We start from the raw sequence: 20,677 nt of genomic DNA, 5'->3' as shown, positions 1-20,677 counted from the left end.
GCACTGTTCTAAGCATTGGGGTAGAGGGGAACAGGGGAACGAGGTTGTCCCAGGTGAGGCTCACAGTCTTCATCCCCATTTTACAGATGAGGAAACTGGGGCACAGAGAAGTGAAGTGACTTGCCCACAGTCACACAGCTGACAAGGGGCAGAGTTGGGATATGGATGTGGTTCCTTCATGACCAGTATTTTCATTTTTAGGGGCCTGGTCTACCCTCCATCTTGACTCCAGTCACCAGGTCCCCTGGCTATAGGAAGTGTTCCCATGTTTGGGGAGCTCGGCGAGGCCCTGGAGCAAGCGAGGGGGTCAAAGATTTCCACAGAGAAGTATTCTGGGTCTGAGAGGAGTGTAACGGGCTTCTACAAAATGGTATGTTATGGTAACCGTGTACTTGGCATAATATGCATACTACCCTGTCCCACTGCAGCCACACATATCAAGGGAATATGTATCCACTTCCCACTGTGCTCTAGTCTGATGGTATTGATTCCTGCACTCCCACTAAGCTCTGCAGTCCCAGACATTGAGTATTCACTCATTCATTCAATCGTATTTATTGAGCGCTTATTGTGTGCAAAGCACTGTCCTAAGCATTTGGGGGAGTACAACAATAAACACACATATTCCCTCCTACAGTGAGTTTACAATCTAGAGGGTACTACTACAATGACGTAGATTGGAACGATAAATCACCCTCACCTTGTGGTAACGTGCCACCAGTTTCCCATCGGCACCAAAGACCACGTTGGTATTGTACTGGTATCGGCCATCCTCGGGGCACCGGGAGTCAGTGGCGTTACACGGCTTCTTGTCTCCGATGTTGGCCACCACGTAGATGGAGTTATCTCTGGCTAGGCAGCTGAGTCGTTTCTGCACTGGAGCACGGCCAAATCTAATTCCATTTTGAATTAAGACACATTTTAGAAGCATTTCAGAGGTTTTTGGATGAATTGAATGCAGAAGCTTTATGCAATTCGTTGTTAAAGGTTGAGGGTCACCAGAATTGGGGGAGATACTATCTATAAAGGGAAAACAAAATATCTGGAATATTTTGGAGTTTAAAATTTAAATGGAATACTCTGGATAATGCCTGATTTGAAACAGAGAATGAGTTTGTTGGGTTTTCTTTGCAGAAAATATCTGTTTTTACTCTGGTTCTGTTCAGGACAATATACACCCATGAAACACTTGGTCCTACTCAGCTGAACCCCATTGCTCTACACAGTTCCAGCACTGTAATAATCTGTGAATCCATAAGTAATTGACTTTTATGGGTCAATCCAGCACTTAAGGGTCAATTCCCATAGCACTTACGGACATCTCTGTAATTTATTTATTTAAATTAATGTCTGCCCCCCCACCCCCAGCTTGTAAGCTTGTTGTGGGCAGGGAATGTAACTATTTCTGTACTCTCCCAAGCACTTAGTAGAGTGTTCTGCACAGAGTAAACACTCAAGCACGATTGAATGAGTGAATGGAGTGGACCAAAGCTACCTGTCGGCAAACATTAAACAAAACCAGAAGTTTTGTTGCTGTAGTTTTAACTGGGAGTCTTAGAGTAAACCCCAAATGGGTAAAGGACGCCAACACATGCCATGGGACAGTCATCGTGGGTTGGATGTGGGCAGTAGCTGCTGCAGGATCTATCAATTAGTAGTATTCATTTAACACTTACTGTGTGCAGAGCACTGTATTAAGCACTTGGGAGAGTTCAATGCAACAAAGTTGGTAGACACATTTTCATTCATTCAATAGTATTTATTGAGCACTTACTATGTGCAGAGCACTGTACTAAGCGCTTGGGATGAACAAGTCGGCAACAGATAGAGACAGTCCCTGCCGTTTGACGGGCTTACATTTTCCATCCATAAGGAGCTTAAGGGAGCTAGAGAGAACTTGTTTAGGGAAGCTTGGGGAAGGAGAGGTGAGAAGCCAGGGAAGAGAGCCTACTTAGGACCCTTCCCTCTGGGCATCTCTTTTCCTCGTCCATCTGCCACTGGACGTCAATTGGCCAGAAACTCCTGATGCTTGAGCACTTCAGTTTCTGGTAATCAACTCCATTGATTGCTTTGCTGTTACAGGTAGCATTGAACTCCCTTTTGCCCACCCATTTACCCCACCCCCAGTGAAGCAATCAATCTCTGATCTTATTGAGCACTTAGTACATGTGGAGCACTTCACTGTGCACTTGGGAGAATACAACAGGATTAGCAGACATGTTCCCATAGGGATATAGATTCTATAGTATCTAGACACTCATTTTAAATATGCATTGTGCACCACTCTAGACAAGCCCTCCCTCCAATAAAACCAGCAAACCAATTCATTTTCAGCCTTTTGCCCTCATTTGACTCTTTTCCTCCCCTGGCTGAGGAAGCACATGCTACTTTTTACCCAGGAACATCCAGAAGAACCTTTCCTTCAGTGTTTGGGATTTTGTGCTGTTGTGTTTGAATTGTGTTGGTTCACCTTGCTGTGGCTTCAGAACACTACTTGATGTCCACTAGTCAATCCATCAGGAATACTTATTGAGCACCTGATGAGTGTTAGATACTATTCTAAGTGCATCAGGAATAGAAAATCTGCATGCACAACTCTTCTCTGATCAATTAGACTGCATTACTAGATATCTAGGAAAGAGTGATACACCCCTTTCTGTTGAACAGAAATCCTCCCACTTTGTCACCTGTCTTCCCCTGGGGAGATCACGTGACATTATTACTCCCCATGGCTTTAGCTCCTTTGTCACCCATTTGCCCACTCAAACAAAAAAGTGTGGCAGGATTCCCATGCCGTTCAAGGGAAGAAAATGTTCCTGTTGCTCACCAAGAACAATCTACTCAGCCCAGTATTCTGTTTGTGGCACTAGGGAGTCTTGGAGAAATACTGTGATGCAAGCCCTCCTTGACAAGAAGATAGATGCCCAAAAAGGCAGCCATTACACATTCCTCTAAGCATCCTGTTAGCACTGTTGAAGGCAAAATCCTGGGTTGAGTGGATTATCAGGCTGACCAAGTAACGGCACTGTTCATGTGTTTCTATAATATTTGTTGTCATATTATAAATGTTTTCTCTAAAATACCCAAGTTTTCCCTTTATCAACTCACTGGTATCATCCTTGTGGTTGTCTAAAACCTTTCTTGAATCTTCTAACATCCCTACATTTTTCCACTGCATCCCTAATTTTTCTCTCTCATAACTTATTATGGATGTAGATATTTGTCTATAATTGTCCTTTTTGCTGGAAGGAGACATGACCAACGGTGAAATCCATGTATAGATATGGATGTGTATGAAAGGCTCAATGCAGGACCCACTTTTTTTTATAGTATTTGTGAAGCACTTAATATATGCCAGAAACTGTACTAAGTGCTGAGCTAAATTACAAGTTAATTAGATTAGACATAATCCATGTCCTACATGGGGCTCACAATCTTCATCTTCACTTTACATATGAGATAACTGAGGCACAGAGAAGTTAAGTGACTTGCCCAAGGTCACACAGAAGACAAGCGGCAGAGTTGGGATTAGAACCCAGGGCCTTCCGCAGGCCTGTGATCTATCCACTAGATCATAAATCTGATCACAATGTGCATACACAAAAACTGTCCTGTGTGCTAACATCAGATTGGTTATTTTCAGCGCCTGGCATTGTTTTTGCTTTTGTCTCATTCATTCATTCATTCAATCGTATTTATTGAGCGCTTACTGTGTGCAGAGCACTGTACTAAGCTCTTGGAAAGTACAATTCGGCAGCAGAGACAATCCCTCCCCAACAATGGGCTCACAGTCCAGAAGCGGGGAGAGAGACAAAAACCAAAACAAGTAGACAGGCATCAAAAGCATCAAAATAAATAGAATTATCCCCAGGAAGCTCCTGCTCGGAAAGAGCCATTCTTTTCTAGATTACTGTGAGCCATGTTGATCTGTCCATGACTGTTGAGTTCCAGTTTAAAGATGATATGCCATATTATCTATAGCTTTTTTTTTTACTGTATTTCTGGAACAATTTCCCTGTCCTCCTTGCTTTCAGTTTCCAGTTTCTGCCCACTCTTCTAAGCCTCACATGGTTCCATGAAGGAACTGCGCCTTTATGGAAAAAATCTGCTATTTGGCACATCCCTTAAAGGTCATCCAGGAGGTCTAATTCATTTCTTATGGTGGGTCAGGCTTCAGCTAGGCAGAAACTTTTTGTGTTCCCCTTCAGTGCTAAGAGGCTGACTTCATTGTAAGACTTCTTTGTCTGTGATCTTGGACTGCTGTCCAATGCTGAGTACATCCCATTAAGTGATGCTGATGGAACTGCTCAAGGAGTTGGATTTGGTAGCTGTTGGGAGCGCAAGTCTCACAGCCACAGAGAAGACTGGGCAGTCTTACAAAAGCTCTGTGGACCCTTAGTTTCATTTGTAGTTTACTTCACCACCACTGCCCTCTTTAACAATCTTCCACAGGATATACTGACCTTCTGGATTTGATTTTCTACTTCTTTGTTTCTCACTACATCTAGGGTCAGTGTGCTGCCTAAGCAACAGAATTCCGTGACAGCATTTCCTCTGTATTGTTGATATAGATATTTGGTTTTTGAGCCCAGTTTCCCTGGTGCGAGCTGATAAATTGCTTTTCGTTAATAATAATGTGTGGTGTATGTTAAACACTCACTATATGCCAGACACTATACCAAGTGCTGGAGTAGATACAAGATAATTGTATCACAGTTACTGTCCCATGTAGGGCTCACTATCTTAATCCCCATTTTATAAATGAGGTAACTGAGGCACAGAGAAGTTGAAATGATTTGTCCAAGATCACATAACAGACAAGTGGCAGAGTCAGAATTAGAACCCAGGTCCTTCTGACTCTCAAGCCCATGCTCTATCCACTAGGCCATGCTGCTTCTCTAAGAAAATAACAAATTCCATATCACTCCCTAGAAAAAGAAGGATAGTAAGTGAGATTGGAACTTGTGGAGCTTTGTGGGGAGACTTTCCTTGACTGATCTATCAGCCTATCCTGCCTCACTAATTGGGTGAAGCAGTTTACAATCATTTACATGTTTGTTTGGGTGCCTGTCTTCAGGGCAGAGTCATCTGCATATAGTAGATCTTTGGGTAATGCTCAAAATCTGTATTAAGAGTGGGAAGAGTTAGATCTTTGGGTAGTGCTCAAAATCTATAAGAAGAGTGAGAAGAGTTTCCCAGATGAGCAGACACGCATTCTGACACCGGCATTCAGTTCTTCTGTTGCAGCCTCCAGCATGGCCGAGTAGGAAAATTGAACAGGATGTGACCCACTACACATTCCTGCTGGATCCCCACTGGCGATGGGGAATGGACCAGACAGAACACCCCAGCTCTGACCCGATCAACCATTCTGCCATGAAGCAGTTTCAGAATCTTAATGTGCTTATCTAGGCAGCCAAATTTACCAAGTAATTTCCCAAATCTAGGTCTACCGATAGCATCAGATGTTTTTTGTAAGGTCTATGAAAAACATATAGAGATCAGAGTACTGCTTAGTAATAACAATAATGATAATACTATTTGGTATGGATTATTTGCCAAACAATGTAGAAGCAGTGTGGCTCAGTGGAAAGAGCCCGGGCTTGGGAGTCAGAGGTCATGGGTTCGAATCCCAATTCTGCCACTTGTCAGCTGTGTGACTGTGGGCAAGTCACTTAACTTCTCTGAGCCTCAGTGACCTCATCTGTAAAATGGGGATTAACAGTGAGCCTCACGTGGGACAACCTGATTACCCTGTATCTGCCCCAGCGCTTAGAACAAATACCATTATTACTATTATCTTATTATTATTAATATGCCAAACTAATAATAATAATAATAATGTTGGTATTTGTTAAGCGCTTACTATGTGCAGAGCTCTGTTCTAAACGCTGGGGCAGATGCAGGGTAATCAGGTTGTCCCACGTGAGGCTCACAGATAATCCCCATTTTACAGATGAGGTCACTGAGGCACAGAGAAGTTAAGTGACTTGCCTACAGTCACACAGCTAAGTGGCAGAGCCAGGAGTCGAACCCATGACCTATGATTCCGAAGCCCACGCTCTTTTCACTGAGCCACACTGCTTCTCCAGTGTGCCAAACAATGTGCCCAACAATGCTGTACTAAGCATTGGGATCATCAAGTAGGACACAGTCCCCTTTCCCTCACTGGGCTCCCAGAGTCTAAAGAGGAGAGAGAAGAAGCATTGAATCTCTGTTTTAAAGATGAGGAAACTGAGGCATATAAAAGCTAAGTAACTTGCCCAAGGTCACACAGCAGGTAAATGGCAGACCCGATATTAGAACCCAGGTTCTCTGACTTCTCCTGCTACACAGATTATTTCCACTGTGCCATGCCAGGATTGAACTCATATGGTTATTCTTGGGAGCATTTAGTTGACAATGTACTTCAGTAGTCGATATGGGAATAATTTTGAACTCTTGGTTAGGATCGTCCCCAAGATAGAGAACAGTGAGATGTCTTAACTGCTTTGTTCTGAAATTTCACTTTTCTTCTTGAAGAAGGTGATGCCTTGAGGTTCTTGGGTATTTCTTCAGTGCTCCATATGTTGTTGATGAAGACCTTGTGTAAGTGTTTAAACAGGGGATAACCTCCCCCAAACTCCATGCTCATTGTTGTTTTTTAATGGTATTATTTAAGTGTTACTCTATGTCAAACACTGTGCTCTTGTAGATACAAATTGCTAGGTTGATAAATACAATCCCTGTCCCCTAAGGAGCTCATAGTCCAAGTAGGAGGGACAATAGATACTGAATCCTTATTTTGCAGTTGAGGAAACTGAGGCATAGAGAAATGAAGTGACTTATCCAAGGTCACAGGACAGACAAGTGGCAGAGTCAGGATTTAAACCCAGGTTCTTCTGACTACCAGGCCTATGCTTTAATCCATTAGGCCTCTGGATGCCTGATAGGGACCTTTCATTCATTAATTTAGCCAAATCCCTCTTCCCTCCTACACAACAACAACAGAGAGTACAGATTGCATGTTGACCACTTGTTGTCCGAAGGAATGCTTCTTTTAACTTGCTTTGGACCTATCACTTCCAGCTTCACTAGGCACCCACCTCGACCCTGGTGTTGCCAGTTTTCTGTTGTTGTCAAACAAAGTCACACAACAGGCAAGTGGCAGAGCCAAGACTAGAACCCAGATCCTTCTGACCCCCAGGCCCATGTTGTTGCCACTAGATCATGCTGTTTCACTATTATTATCATTATTACTATTATTTCAAGTGCCCATCTCACTAGCAGTACCACATACTTTTCTCTTTTGACCACTCTCAGTATGACACTCAAATCTATGGAAACAACTCCATCATTCATCATCTTCGAGCCAAAGAACAACTCTGGGACACATGGGATCCATTGAAGAGCAGTTTCCTATTTCTGAAAGAAGTCTAAAGTGGTGTTAATGGGATAGTCTGGGGTCAAGGAGATGAAAGAAAGCCTGTCCAGGGCAGACCTTCTCCAAGGAAAGAAGCGGAGCAGGCAAGAGGGCACGTGGCAAGGAGTTGGGCAAGCAAACAAGCTGTGACTCTGCCTGTCTACCTTTTCCTCTCTGTAACTGTCCTGTAATCACGCAACCTCCCATAGTTGCCCTCTCCTCATAACCAGCACAGGGCCCCTACTCTCCCCAGTTGAACTGCCTTGGACTTTGTAACTTATCCAGAACAGAGGCCCTTTCTGCTGGCAAAGTCGCATTTAAACATCCAACAGAATGCAAGAAATTTCGATTTCCTAAGAAGCTTTGACTCTCAGCCAAAGTACACAAAGAGCTAGCTGCTCCTCTGCTGGGAAAGGGTTGGAATCGTACTTGGTGCCAGAGAGAGAGAGAGAAAGAGAAAGAGAGATTGTAGCATTCTTCTGGTTGCTTCAAAGGCCTGTCCAGTGAGTCGAGAAGGTTCAGAGGCTAGGGAGCAATGTGCAGATCCATCTTTACCCTCTCATTCTCGAGTTGCAATATCTTAAGAGCAACACTGATGAGTAATCACCAGCAGGAACTGACAGCTCTCCACAAACCTAAGTGCTGTCCTGTTGGGTGGAGACTGTGGACCTTGACTCCTCCTCAAAGGTTCTCTTCCAATCAAATTAATCATCATTTTACTGATGCTCTACATAGCAGCAAGGCCTAGTGGATAATAATGTTGGTATTTGTTAAGCACTTACTATGTGCAGAGCACTGTTCTAAGCGCTGGGGTAGATGCAGGGTAATCAGTTGTCCCACATGAGGCTCACAGTCCTAATCCCCGTTTTACAGATGAGGTCACTGAGGCACAGAGAAGTTAAGTGACTTGCCCACAGTTGCACAGCTGACAAGTGGCAGAGTGGGATTCGAACCCATGACCTCTGAGTCCCAAGTCCGGGCTCTTTCCACTGAGCCACGCTGGACAGAGCACAGACCTGGGTTCTATTTCTGGCTCCGCCACTTGTCTGCTGTTTGACCTTGGGCAGATCACTTCACTTCTCTGCGCTTCAGTTTCCTCATCTGTAAAATGGGGATTAAGACTGGAGCCCAGTGTGGGACAGGGACTGTGTCCAACCTGATTAGCATGTATCTAACCCAGCGCTTAGAACAGTGCACATAGTAAGCGCTTAACAAATACCTTCATTATTATTATTTCCCTTCCGGATCTCAAAGCATTCTGGGGCCATTAAATTCATGTATCATCAGGACAGTCAGGTCTGGGATCCTCCCAGTGGACATTTGATGTTTTATTTTAGCAAGATAGGGTGGTCTGGTGGTCGGAGAAGCAGCGTGGCTCAGTGGAAAGAGCATGGACTTTGGAGTCAGAGGTCATGGGTTTGAATCCCGGCTCTGCCACTTGTCAGCTGTGTGACTGTGGGCAAGTCATTTAACTTCTCTGTGCCTCAGTTACCTCATCTTTAAAATGGGGATTAAGACTGTGAGCCCCACGTGGGACAACCTGATTCCCCTGTGTCTACCCCAGCGCTTAGCACAGTGCTCTGCACATAGTAAGTGCTTAACAAATACCAACATTATTATTATTATTATTATTATAATTAAAAACTGTGGTATTTGTTAAGCACTTACTAAATGCCAGGTACTGTTCTAAGTGCTGAGGTGGATTGGGTTAATAATAATAATAATGTTGGTATTTGTTAAGCGCTTACTATGTGCCGAGCACTGTTCTAAGCGCTGGGGCAGACATAGGGGAATCAGGTTGTCCCACGTGGGGCTCACAGTCTTAATCCCCATTTTACAGATGAGGGAACTGAGGCACAGAGAAGTTAAGTGACTTGCCCACAGTCACACAGCCGACAAGTGGCAGAGCTGGGATTCGAACTCATGAGCCCTGACTCCAAAGCCCGTGCACTTTCCACTGAGCCACGCTGCTTCTCCTGGGTTGGATCCAGTGACTGTCCCACATGGGACTCACAGTCTTAATCTGCATACAGACAAGGTAACTGAGGCAAAGAGAAGAGAAGCGACTTGCCCTAGATCTCTCAGCAGAGAAGTGGCAGATCTGGGATTAGAATCTAGGTCCTCCTGATTCCCTGGTTTGGCTCTATCCATTAGGCCATGGGGCTTTTCCAAAGAAAAATAATGGGCCTGACTGCGTTTTAATCGTGGCTTTGCCACTTGCCTGCTGCGTGATTTTGGGCAAGTCACTTAATTCTCTCTGCCACAGTTTCCTCATCTACAAAATAGGGACTGTGTCTAACTTATCTTTTATCTATCCCAGTGTTTGATACAGTGCTTAATAGTTATTATTAATTAATCATTGATTATTAATAGTAATAATAAGAATAGTATTTGTTAAGCACTTACTAGGTGTCAGGCACTGATCTAAGCACTGGGGTAAATATAAGAAAATTGGGTTCGACACGGTCCTTGTTTCACATGGGGCTCACAGTCTCAGTCCTCATTTTACAGATGAGGGAACTGAGGCACAGAGAAGTTAATTGAGTTGCCTAAGGTCACACAGCAGACAAGTGGCAGAGCCGAGATTAGAAACCATGACCTTCCGACTCCCGGGTCCATATGCTCTCCACTAGGCCATGCTGCTATTATCATTTTTGCTCTTCTGAAAATGTTTATGTTGGTCTCCTCCCATTAGAATAAAAGCTACTTGTGGGCAAGGAACACGTCCTTTTCTTATTCTGCACTTCCCAAAGACTTAGAACAGTGTACTACACTTAGTGGGCACTCAAAAAATACTTCTACCACCAAATACCACCACCACTACCATGATGACGACTGCTATGGTGCATTGTGTATGCAGCTGTCAGACAGATGCAGTCCTTCTTCCAATTGCCTAAAGCTTCTGGCTACATTGCCAGATCCTGGAAGATTGCACCAGCTGATTACGATGGAATCCTGTTTAGCCTGTCTTCCTGAGGCAGCTTCAAGGAATGCAGAGTGACTCCAGAAGTCTGATTTGGATCTATCCTTACGATATGTGATTCCTTCCTCCAGGCTCCCCTTCCCAGCCCAGAGAATCCTTGGGGGGTTAGAGAAGCAGCGTGGCTCAGTGGAAAGAGCCCAGGCTTTGGAGTCAGGGTCATGGGTTCAAATCCCGGCTCTGCCACTTGTCAGCTGTGTGACTGTGGGCAAGTCACTTCACTTCTCTGTGCCTCAGTCACCTCACCTGTCAAATGGGGTTTAAGACTGTGAGCCTCACGTGGGACAATCTGATTACCCTGTATCTACCCCAGCACTTGGAATAGTGCTCTGCACAGAGTAAGCGCTTAACAAATACCAACATTATCCCTTGTGTCTACCCCAGCACTTAGAACAGTGCTCTGCACATAGTAAATGCTTAACAAATACCAACATTATTATTATTATTCCTCTCCCACTTCCCCATCCCCACCCAGGTGAAGGCTTCTAGTGAGTTTTCAAAGCTTTTCAGGGAACAGAGAGAAAGACACAAACACCCGTCACCAGGGACCCTCCCAAAAGAAACTGCAGTAGGCCTTAGTAGACCCTTGTAACTGCCCCAAGCATGACCATTTCTCTCAGAATTTCCCCACTTCTGACCAGACGACTATTTCTCAAACTGCATATGAAATAGATTGTTTACCACAGCTTGCTAGATTACTGAACCAATGACAGAAAAACCTGACTGCTCATGGTCTGATAAGACCAAAGGATCGAATACATTCATGGTTGGTGAACTTTGTGGATTAGTTTCATAGTTGTATACTTGAAATCTTTTTTTTTTTTCTAACCACCAAGGTGATACCTGTTGGGGTCGGTGCATGGAATCCAGTTGACCTGAGGGTCCGGGATGTCCTCCAGGTAAGGGAAGATGGTGTCCCTGGTGAAGACCCAGCCATAGATGCCATCTTCTGGAGTCACAATAATGTGCGCCCCCTTTATCAAATAAACCAAATGAAAACAATTAATTTAGACCATTAGTCCAGGATGTCTAGTACACAGCAGGAGGCAAGAGACAGTAATACCTCAAAAGCTGCTTGTTTAATCGCTTTCTCCAACACATCAAGATTTTTGTTCATCAGCATCAAGGCATCGTCCTGAGTCACAGGGCTTTGGGTTCCGTTGGGCAAAATGACTGCGTGCTCATAAACGGCGGCAATGAAGCTGTCCTCGGTCCTGGCATCGGGGCCCCACAGAGCAAAAAGGACTGCATAAACCGGGAATGCGGAGAAGATCATCGCTGCAGCGTAGCTGACTCTGAAAACCAAGGTTTGAGTTATTTATTGAGGGGAAAGCTCCTGCAAAATGCAGTTTGTCACTGTCTCTGCTATTGGCAGTTCACCCTGAACCTCGTGAATTCCAGGCCGAAGTAAGTTTGAGAAAGAATATTGTGCAATGTGGTCATTCGAATACAGAAGAACCGAGAAGTACATGCAAATGTGGAAGAGCATTGAGTCAGACTTGGCAGAGCAAAAATAATAGGGGTGTGGGGATCAAGGAAAGGAGAGCAAATTAGTCACCTTGTGGAGGTGAGTTAACTCTTTCAGGACTGTTTCCAGCTGAACCTAGCTATGACCCTGAGGGCTCACAGAGGAACTGGAAGACACAACAAAGGGGCCAACTGTGAACGGGGAATCCAGTCAGCAGGGTCAGCTTCAGACATTTCACTACTGTAAGGTAAGGAAAAATTGGCCAGCCCCTCCCACTCCATAACCCAGCCCACATACTCTCTAATGCCAACCTACTCACTGTATCCTTCTTTATCCTCCTTGCACTTGGATTTGCTCCCTTTAGTCAACCCTCCCTCATCCCCACTGAGATTATATGCATATATCCAACTTATTTTATTTATATTAATGTCTGTGACCTCCTCTAGATTGTAAGCTCCTTGTGGGCAAGGAACATGTCTATTAACTCTGCTATATATGTGGTCTCCCAGACACTTAATATAGTGCTCTGCACACAGTAAGCATTCAATAAATATGACTGATTGATTGACTGCTTCCATGTGACATTGCGTTATACTAAGGGATGCATTCCCTTCTCAGGGTAGCACCTGGAGATTTTTCAGTACTCTACTAGCCTCTACTACAGGATGGAGAGTCAAGCAGAGGCATATCCATTCCATTCCTAACTTGGGCAATGGCTAACTGGGAAGGCAAACTGCTACAAGTCAAAATCCACCTTTGCTGGGCAGCGGCAGCATGGGAGAGAGTCGAGAACAGAGACTCAAGTTCACTGTGCAGAAGAGGAGAATGGTAAACTGCTTACATATTTTTACCAAGAGAGCTCTATAGATACACTACCAGAAGGATTTTAGATGGAGGTGGGGCATACTGGGAGGGATGTGTCCATGGCATCGCTATAAGTCAGAGATGACTTGACAGCCTAAGACAAAACAATGAGGGGCATGCAATGGATTATAATTATGCCTCTTGGAAGTCCATTTAAATATCTGACCCTCAAACCTTCCCCTGGGCAAATCCCTGCCTGTTCTACTTAGGCCAGAGTTCTGTTTTCTCTCCCAGTTCCCTGGTCTCACAGATGCAGCTAATTGACAACAGGGATACCCTTTCAAGTGTTTAAACATTGCCCCAGCCCCACAGCTGTCCTCACCCAACCCCATGGTGTGTCCTGAGGTAACGGTCTCACCCACTGCCTGAGAGGGCCCAGCCCCTCAGTCTACTACGGGGGGTCAGATCAAAGCAGTTTCTGTTTGGCCCTCCAACCCTGGCCTGGGCCTGCCCCTGCCCCTGCTTCTAGTCAAACCAAACTGGCTGCAGCTATGTAGCTAAAAGATACCTCCATAGCCCAGAATCTGCCCTTCAGCCAAGCACCACTTCTGAATTTGAGCTCACTTCAGAGAGGTAGAACTCATATAAGCCTCATATAAGAGGTAGAACTCATATAACTCCCATCAGATGACTTCCAAATGTACATCTCCAGCCCTACCCATAGCCCAGAATCTGCTCTTCAGCCAAGCACCACTTCTGAATTAGAGCTCATTTCAGAGAGGTAGAACTCATATAAGCCCCAAGATGACTAGGTTAGCACAGAGGTGGATGCAGTAGGGCCTGGGTGAGGGGTTATGATGGGACCCAGGCTCCCTGAAGCCCCCACTTCTGAGGGTGGAGGGCCAAGCCAGAATTGGGTCCCACTGGACAAAATGAGGCATGAGATCATGGTTTCCTTGGGCCTGGAAGCCAGTTAGACCTTAGGTGACTCAGATGACAGATGACTTGGATGACTTTCAGTGGGAGGGGAAATTGGCACAGCAGCAAGAAAGAGAAGAAAGAGGAGGAAGAGAGGAGGAGAAACAGAAAGAAGAAGAGGGAGGTGTAGCAGGAAGTTGGGAAGAGGAGGAGAGTGAGAAGCAGAGGAGGAACAGTGGAGGAGGAGGAAGAGGAGGGGGAATAAACAGAAGAGAATAAGGAGGGAGGAAGAGAAAGAGGGGAGGTGAAGTAGGAGGAGGAGAGGGTGAGGAGGAAAGGAGGAGGAGGAGGCTGCTCAGCCTATTGTAATTTATTTTTGTGTTTGTCTCCCTCTCTAGTCTGTTAGCTCCTTGTGGGCAGGGATCATATCTACCATCTCTAGTGAACTGCACTCTCCCAAGCACTTTGTCAGTACTCTACATGCAATAACCACTCAATAAATACCATTGATTAATTGATTACCCTTTGCAGCTCTCATCCTCCCCCTTGGTAGAAGCAGAATTGTCTTTGTTCACTCCATCATGACCAACATAACAGAACAGACCCATCATGGAAGCATTCTCAGGGGTGTCCACAAGAAGAAATGATGTACATCCATCCCACGGAAAACTCTCATTCATGCATGGCCATGGAGTGGAACTAGTGCGACTTAAGTGGCTGCTGGGGCCACCAACCATTTGCTTGGATAGATGAAAGTTAATCAGTTCAGTCACAGTCCCTGACCCACATGGGGCTCAGAGTCTATGTAGGAGGGAGAACAGATATTGAATTCCCATTTTACAGTTGAGGAAGCTGAGGCACAGAAAAGTTAAGTGACTTTCTCAAAGTCAAACAACAAGTAAGTGACAGAGCCAGAAGTGGAGCCCAGGTCAAGTCCCCTGACTCCCAGGCCCATTCTTTTTCCACTAGGCTATGCTCCTTCCCATGAGATGTCATTTTAGGAGGGTTTTGAAGGTGGTGAAAGTGGTGGACTGTCAGATACGAAATAGGAGGGACTTCCAGGCCAGAGAGAGGTGGGCAAGTGGTCACTGGGGAGAGACAAGATCAAGGTACAGAGTGTAGGTTGGTGTTAGGAGAACAGAACGTGAGGGTTGGGTTGTAATAAGAGATCCAAGAGTTAGTTGGGAGGGAGAGAGATGATTGAGGGTCTTACAGCAGATGGTAAGGAGCTTCCATTTAATGTGGAAGTGGATGGGCAGCCATTGGAAGTTTTTTGAAGAGTCATGAGAAATCAACTGAATTTTTTTTTCAGAAAATATGATACGGGCAGCAGAGTGAAGCATGGACTGAAGTGGGGATAGAAAGAAGGCACAGAGGTCAGCAAGTAGTCTGAGACAGTAATCTAGCCAGGATAGGAGGAGTGCTTGGGTCAGCATGGTAGCAGTTTAGAGGGAGAGGAAAGGGCAGATTCTAGAGGTATTATGAAGGTAGAACTGTTAGGATTTCATAACATATTGAATGTGTGGGTTGAATGAAATAGATGAATCAAAGATATTACCAAGGTCATGGCCTTGTGAGAAAAGAATGGTGGTGGAAGTGCTGTCTACAGTGACAGGAAAGTCAAGAGTAGGACAAGGTTTGGGTGGGAAGAGTTCTGTTTTGGATATCTTTAGTTTGAGGCATCAGTGGGACATCCAAGTAGAGATGATCTGAAAGCGGGAGAAAATGAGACAGTGAAGAGAGGAAGGTTAGGGCTGGAAATGTACATTTGGAAATCATCTGATTAGAGATGGTAATTGAAACCATGGGAGTGAATGAGTTCTCCAAGGGAGCAGGTGAAGATGGAGAGTAGAAGGAGATGCAGAACGAACCTTTGAAGTACCCCAACAGTTAGAGGGTGGGAAGTAGAAGAGGAGCCTGCAAAGAGACTGAGAATGAGTAGCCAGAGAGATAGGAGGAGAACCAGGAGAGGATGATATTGGTGAAGCCAAGGTTGGATGGTGTTTCCAGGAGAAAGGGGTGGCCCATAGTGTGGAAGGTAGCAGAAAAGTCAAGAAAGATTAGGATGGAATAGTGGCCAGTGAGTTAAGTAAGAGGGAGGTCACTGGTGAACTTTAAGTGAACTGTTTCCAAAGAGTGGAGGGAATGAGGCTAGATTTTAGGAGGTTGAAGAAAGAGTTGGAAAGGAAGTGGAGATAACATGTAAACAACTCACTCAAAGAGTTTGGAGAAAAATGGTAAGATAACTGGAGGGTGCCATGGGTTCAAATGTGAGGGTTTTTTTAGAGAGAAGTTACATAGAAATGCTTGAAGGTAGTTGGGAAGTTGTCATTGTAAAGCCAAAGTTTGAAGATGGCCAACAGGGAAGAAATAATTGAAGAGGCAATCGCTTTGGCTGGAGGAGGTAGAATTTGAGGGAAAGAGGGAGATCTCCTCTTGAGGTACTGCTGGGAAAGATTGGAGAATCGAAGAGTGGACTGTAGGAGGAAAGAGCTGTAGAGGATCAGGGGAGTGTTTAGGAAGGCCATAAATAATGTTTTCAGTTTTAACAACAAAACATTTGGCTCCGTCATTAGGGACAAGAGTTGGGAGGTGGGAGGCCAGGGAGTTTGAGGAGGGAGTTAAATGCCAGAAACAGCTGTAGTGGGCAATGGCTATGGGAGTCAGTAAGGATGGAGAAGTATTGTGGTCAGGCAGAGGAGAGAACAGAATTAAAGCAAGTGATGATGAAATGGAGATGCACAATCTTAGCCTAGTGTCAAGATTTCTACACACGGTGCTCCGCAGCTCATGAACAAAAATGGAGGAAGTGATTTGTGGAGGTGATCCATGTTACAGGTTGGTGGTTCAAGATCAGTGGAGAGACAGGGAAGTGAAGGAATTTAGTTCATTTGAGAGGGTGACATGGATTTTTGTGTCAAGAGAAGGTAGGTTGACGTTTGGAGATCAGATGGAGCATGAAAATTTTGAAAATTGGATTGAATCAAAAGACTGGTGGTCTCGTTGAGGGAACAGGGCAGATTTGTGGGGAAGTGAAGTATGGGAGAGAAGGCAGGTCAGGAGTTGTAGACAGAGAGTGGGATTTCAGTGGGAAATGGGGGTGGGAAGCAGCATGACGTAGTGGATAGAGCACATGCCTGGGAATCAGAAAGTCATGAGTTCTAATCCCAACTCTGCCACTTCTCTGCTATATGACCTTGGGCAAGTCACTTCACTTCTCTGGACCTCAGTTCCTTCATCTGTAAAATGGGGATTGAGACTAAGAGCCCCATTTATGAAGTCCCTGCTGTGTGCAAAGCACTGTACTAAATGCTTGGGCAAGTACACTACAACAATAAACAGTGACAATCCCTGCCTACAATGAGCTCACAGGGACTGTGTCCAACCAGATTTGCTTCTATCTACCCCAGTGTTTAGTACAGTGTCTGGCTAGTAAGTGCTTAACAAATGCCATAATAATAATTATTATTATTATTTCAGAGTTAGTGAGGCTAGAGATTGTACAGCTAGTATGGATGGCAAAATCAAGTGTGTGTTCAAGTTACTGAGCGGTTGAGGTAGGGAGGAGCAGGAGGTTGGTGGAATTGAGGCATGAGAGGAAATAGACCCCACTTTGGGGCCCCAATCCTTCATTCCGGCCCTAATTGTGGAAGTTCTACCCACATTCCATAAGGATAACATGGTGACATGAAACAGGAAGTGGCTGGGAACTTTCCCCTAAGGCTACTGGGTTAGCCTATCATCTGGTACAGTCCGCCAGAAGCAGACTTTCAGCCACTTTTGATTTGTTCTGGCTCATTTCCAGCTTGGCATCTGCTGCATCCCATGTAGTACCAACCTTGCTGGGACACAAGCAGAGACCAAGAGGGTCAGGCTTCGGCAACCCCTCCAACAGCTACTATGAGGTGAGCTGGAGTGGGGAGGGGGGAGACAAGAGGGAGGAAGAGAGGAAGCTCTTCATTTGACAAGACAAACTAGAAAGGGACAGACACCAGTGAGAAGTGGTATGGCCTAATGGAAAGGGCAAGAGCCTGGGAGGCAGAAGTCCAGACTGTGAGCTCATTGTAGGCAGGGATTGTCACTGTTTATTGTTGCATTGTACTTGTCCAAGTGTTTAGTACAGTGCTTTGCACACAGCGGGCACTTCATAAATTCAACTGGATGAATGAATAATACCGACCACCACTTGTCTGCTGTGTGAACTTGATCAAGTCATTTAACTTCTCTGTGCCTCAGTTGCCTCATCCGTAAAATGGGGATTAAGACTGTAAGCCCTATGGGAGACGTGGACAGTGTCCAACCTGATTAGCATGTATCTACCCCAGCATTTAGTACGGTGTCTGGCATAGAGTAAGCGCTTAACAAATACCATTTAGAAAAAACAAAATAAAAAATTGATGGATCCAGGCAGACACACTAGCAGACCAGGTTTCAAATTAAATTGATTTCTTTCCTGGGTTTGTCTGACCTTCGGATGGGGTCCAAAAGGAAACAGAAATGGGAATTCCCCTTCCCCTATTTCATCGTTGCCACCATCATCAGTGTTATTTGCTTCCTTTTAAGTCAATAGGCTGTCTGTCTTGCATTAAATCTAACACAGCTGGGACTTTGGGTCCTGAATTTTCCTCCTGAGCTGGGAGAAACCATGCTAGAAGCAATAGGGGAGCAATACAAACATAGCTATTCTTTGACAATGACTGCACCCTTTAGAAAAGCAAATGACATTGACAATAAAGGAGACAGGTAATGATTGCAAAGCATTACAATTGTAAACACTTCTTCACAAAGTGCTTGGTTAACACATTGGATTTGTTCCACCAGGAAGTTGTGTGAACTGAAAGCATCAGTAGAGTCAAGAGGGATTTGAATGAGTCTGGGGACAGAAGTTCCATAAAAGGCTACCAGCAGGGCCAGATTAACACAACGGTGTAGGGATTCCACCCATGAGGTTCAAATTTAGGGGGATTCAGCCAAGGCCCTAGAGATGCTCCCCTCAAGCCGCTGCTGATGTCAATCGCGGCCCTCTTGAGATTGCCAACATGGTCTCTGCTTAGAACAGTAAGCAGACGATACTCCAAGGAGACCTTTGAATTAAGGCCACTAAACATGCACAGTGTCATAAGGAGGAGGAAGTGCTTTAGCCTCAAATCTCCAGGGTGTCCCTCAGTGAGCTGTGATGCTTCCAGGATGAAGCAAGTAGTTAGGGGACAAGGGTGAGCATTCATGGGATAGGGAGGAGGAGGTGGTAAGAGAATAGTCCTTAACCTGCCTCGTTGGAGTGCTGCCCACTGCCATATTCTAACGTTAGAAAGTGTTCCTGGGTTCTAATACCGGCGTTGCCACTTGTCTGCTGTGTGGCCTTGGAGAGGTCACTTCACTTGTCTTTGCCTCAGTTTCCTCATCTGTTAAATGAGGATTAAGACTGTGAGTCTCATGTTGGACAAGGACTGTGTCCAACCTGATTTGCTTGTATCCAACCCAGCTATTAGTTCAGTGCCTGACACACAGTAAGCACTTAACAAATGCCACAGTTATTATTATTATTATTTATTTTTGTTTGGGGAGAGTTAGGAGGACATGAGATAACTACCCCCATCTGCCTGGTTACAGGGGGTCAGGGCAGCACCCAATATCCTTTTCCATCCCAACATGGCAGGGGGCATCTCAGCTCCTCCTCCCCTTGAAAATCCTTCAGACGAAAGACCCCCCGGTCCTGGTTGCTGCCTGCATATTGGGCATGTCTAAGGCCTCTCACAGTTCCCTCCTGTGTCCATCACCATGATGGCTGGAAAAACCTGGGCTGTGATGATGTCCTTATGACCATGCTACATATGACATAATTGTATCACGCTGTTTAGGATGTCATCTGCATCATGCATCCCTGAAAGACGAACTACCCCTGGGTCCATGGGGAAGTTGGTCCGGCCTTGATTAGTTGAGGAAAGTTAAGGACATAAAGGGTAAAGGTCAGGGAAGTTAGGTGGGCTACCCCTCTCCATGAGGGATGGCTAACCAGAAGAGCAAACTCACTTGTTTTCTTTGAGTGTCTAATTGCTCCTGCTGGAGACTGAATCCTGGGTTGGATGAACCGCTGATCTAACCCAGCAAAGACATTTCTTATGCTCTTATATCTTCCTATAAAATTGATATTACTAAGATTGTCATAGACTCCATTGTCTCCAACGGAACTAGACTCTGTTATATTGTATTATCCCAACCGATTAATACAGTGATTAGTAAGCACTCAATAAATTTGACTGACTGACTAGACTCACTTGACTAAAGGCTATTTCCATGGCCCATGATCTGCTGCCCAAAGTTGGCTCTAAATCCAAAAGCATCGTGACGCATGGCCTAATGTTTAGAGCTTGGGCCTGGAAGTCAGAAGGTAATGGGTCCTAATCCCAGCTCTACCACTTGTCTGCTGTGTGACCTTGGGCAAGTCAATTCACTTATTGAATGCATTCTCGGTGCCTCAGTTACCTCATCTGTCAAACGGCAGGGACTGTCTCTATCTGTTGCCGACTTGTTCATTCCAAGCGCTTAGTACAGTGCTCTGCACATAGTAAGCGCTCAATAAATACTATTGAATGAATCTGTAAAATGGGGATTGAGACTGGCAGCCCCATGTGGGATAGAGACTATGTCCAACCCGATTCGCTTGTATCCACCCCAGTGTTTAGTACAGTGTCCGGCACAGAGTAAGCACTTAACAAATGCCACAATTAATTAAATCTCACTTGCTGTCACAGTCACCACAGCGCCCACTCAGCTACCACCCTCCCCCCGTCACTGTGGCCTCACTGTCTTTTTCCCAATACTTCCATTTACTCCCTACCTTCACCAGCATCTCCTTATTGATTGATTCATTCATTCAATTGTATTTATTGGGCGCTTACTCTGTGCAGAGCACTGTACTAAGCACTTGGAAAGTACAATTTGGCAACAGTTAGAAACAATCCCTACCTAACAACAGGCTCACAGTCTAGAAAGGGGACTACAAAACAAAACAAGTCATTACTGTCATTACCTCCCTTCCCCCATCTCCTCACCACTCTGCTTTTCTTGCTCCTCTCCTAGGCCACTGGCATTCTGTGAAAATGAA

General features: G+C 45.1%; 1 protein-coding gene across 2 annotated transcripts in view; it reads right to left on the bottom strand.

Annotated features, from left to right (window-relative positions):
• Nucleotides 1-20,677, bottom strand: part of LOC100085853 (vascular non-inflammatory molecule 3) — a 44,579-nt gene that overhangs the window by 8,578 nt on the left and 15,324 nt on the right. Inside the window, exons 1-3 of one of the 2 annotated variants that reach the window (XM_029058360.2) lie at nucleotides 11,446-11,905; nucleotides 11,226-11,356; nucleotides 701-893 (exon numbers count right to left, since the gene is read on the bottom strand). The exons of the other annotated variant lie outside the window; for it this stretch is intronic. Of the exons in view, the coding sequence (XP_028914193.2) occupies nucleotides 701-893; nucleotides 11,226-11,356; nucleotides 11,446-11,658 (537 nt within the window). The 5' untranslated portion in view covers nucleotides 11,659-11,905. Of the gene's footprint in view, nucleotides 1-700; nucleotides 894-11,225; nucleotides 11,357-11,445; nucleotides 11,906-20,677 lie in introns of those variants that run through there. 2 annotated transcript variants of the gene reach the window in all.

This window comes from Ornithorhynchus anatinus, chromosome 2 (genome assembly GCF_004115215.2).
Source record: "Ornithorhynchus anatinus isolate Pmale09 chromosome 2, mOrnAna1.pri.v4, whole genome shotgun sequence".
Lineage (NCBI taxonomy): Eukaryota > Metazoa > Chordata > Mammalia > Monotremata > Ornithorhynchidae > Ornithorhynchus > Ornithorhynchus anatinus.
The sequence above is the reverse complement of the archived record's forward strand: the minus strand, read 5'-3'. Positions and strand labels throughout refer to the sequence as shown.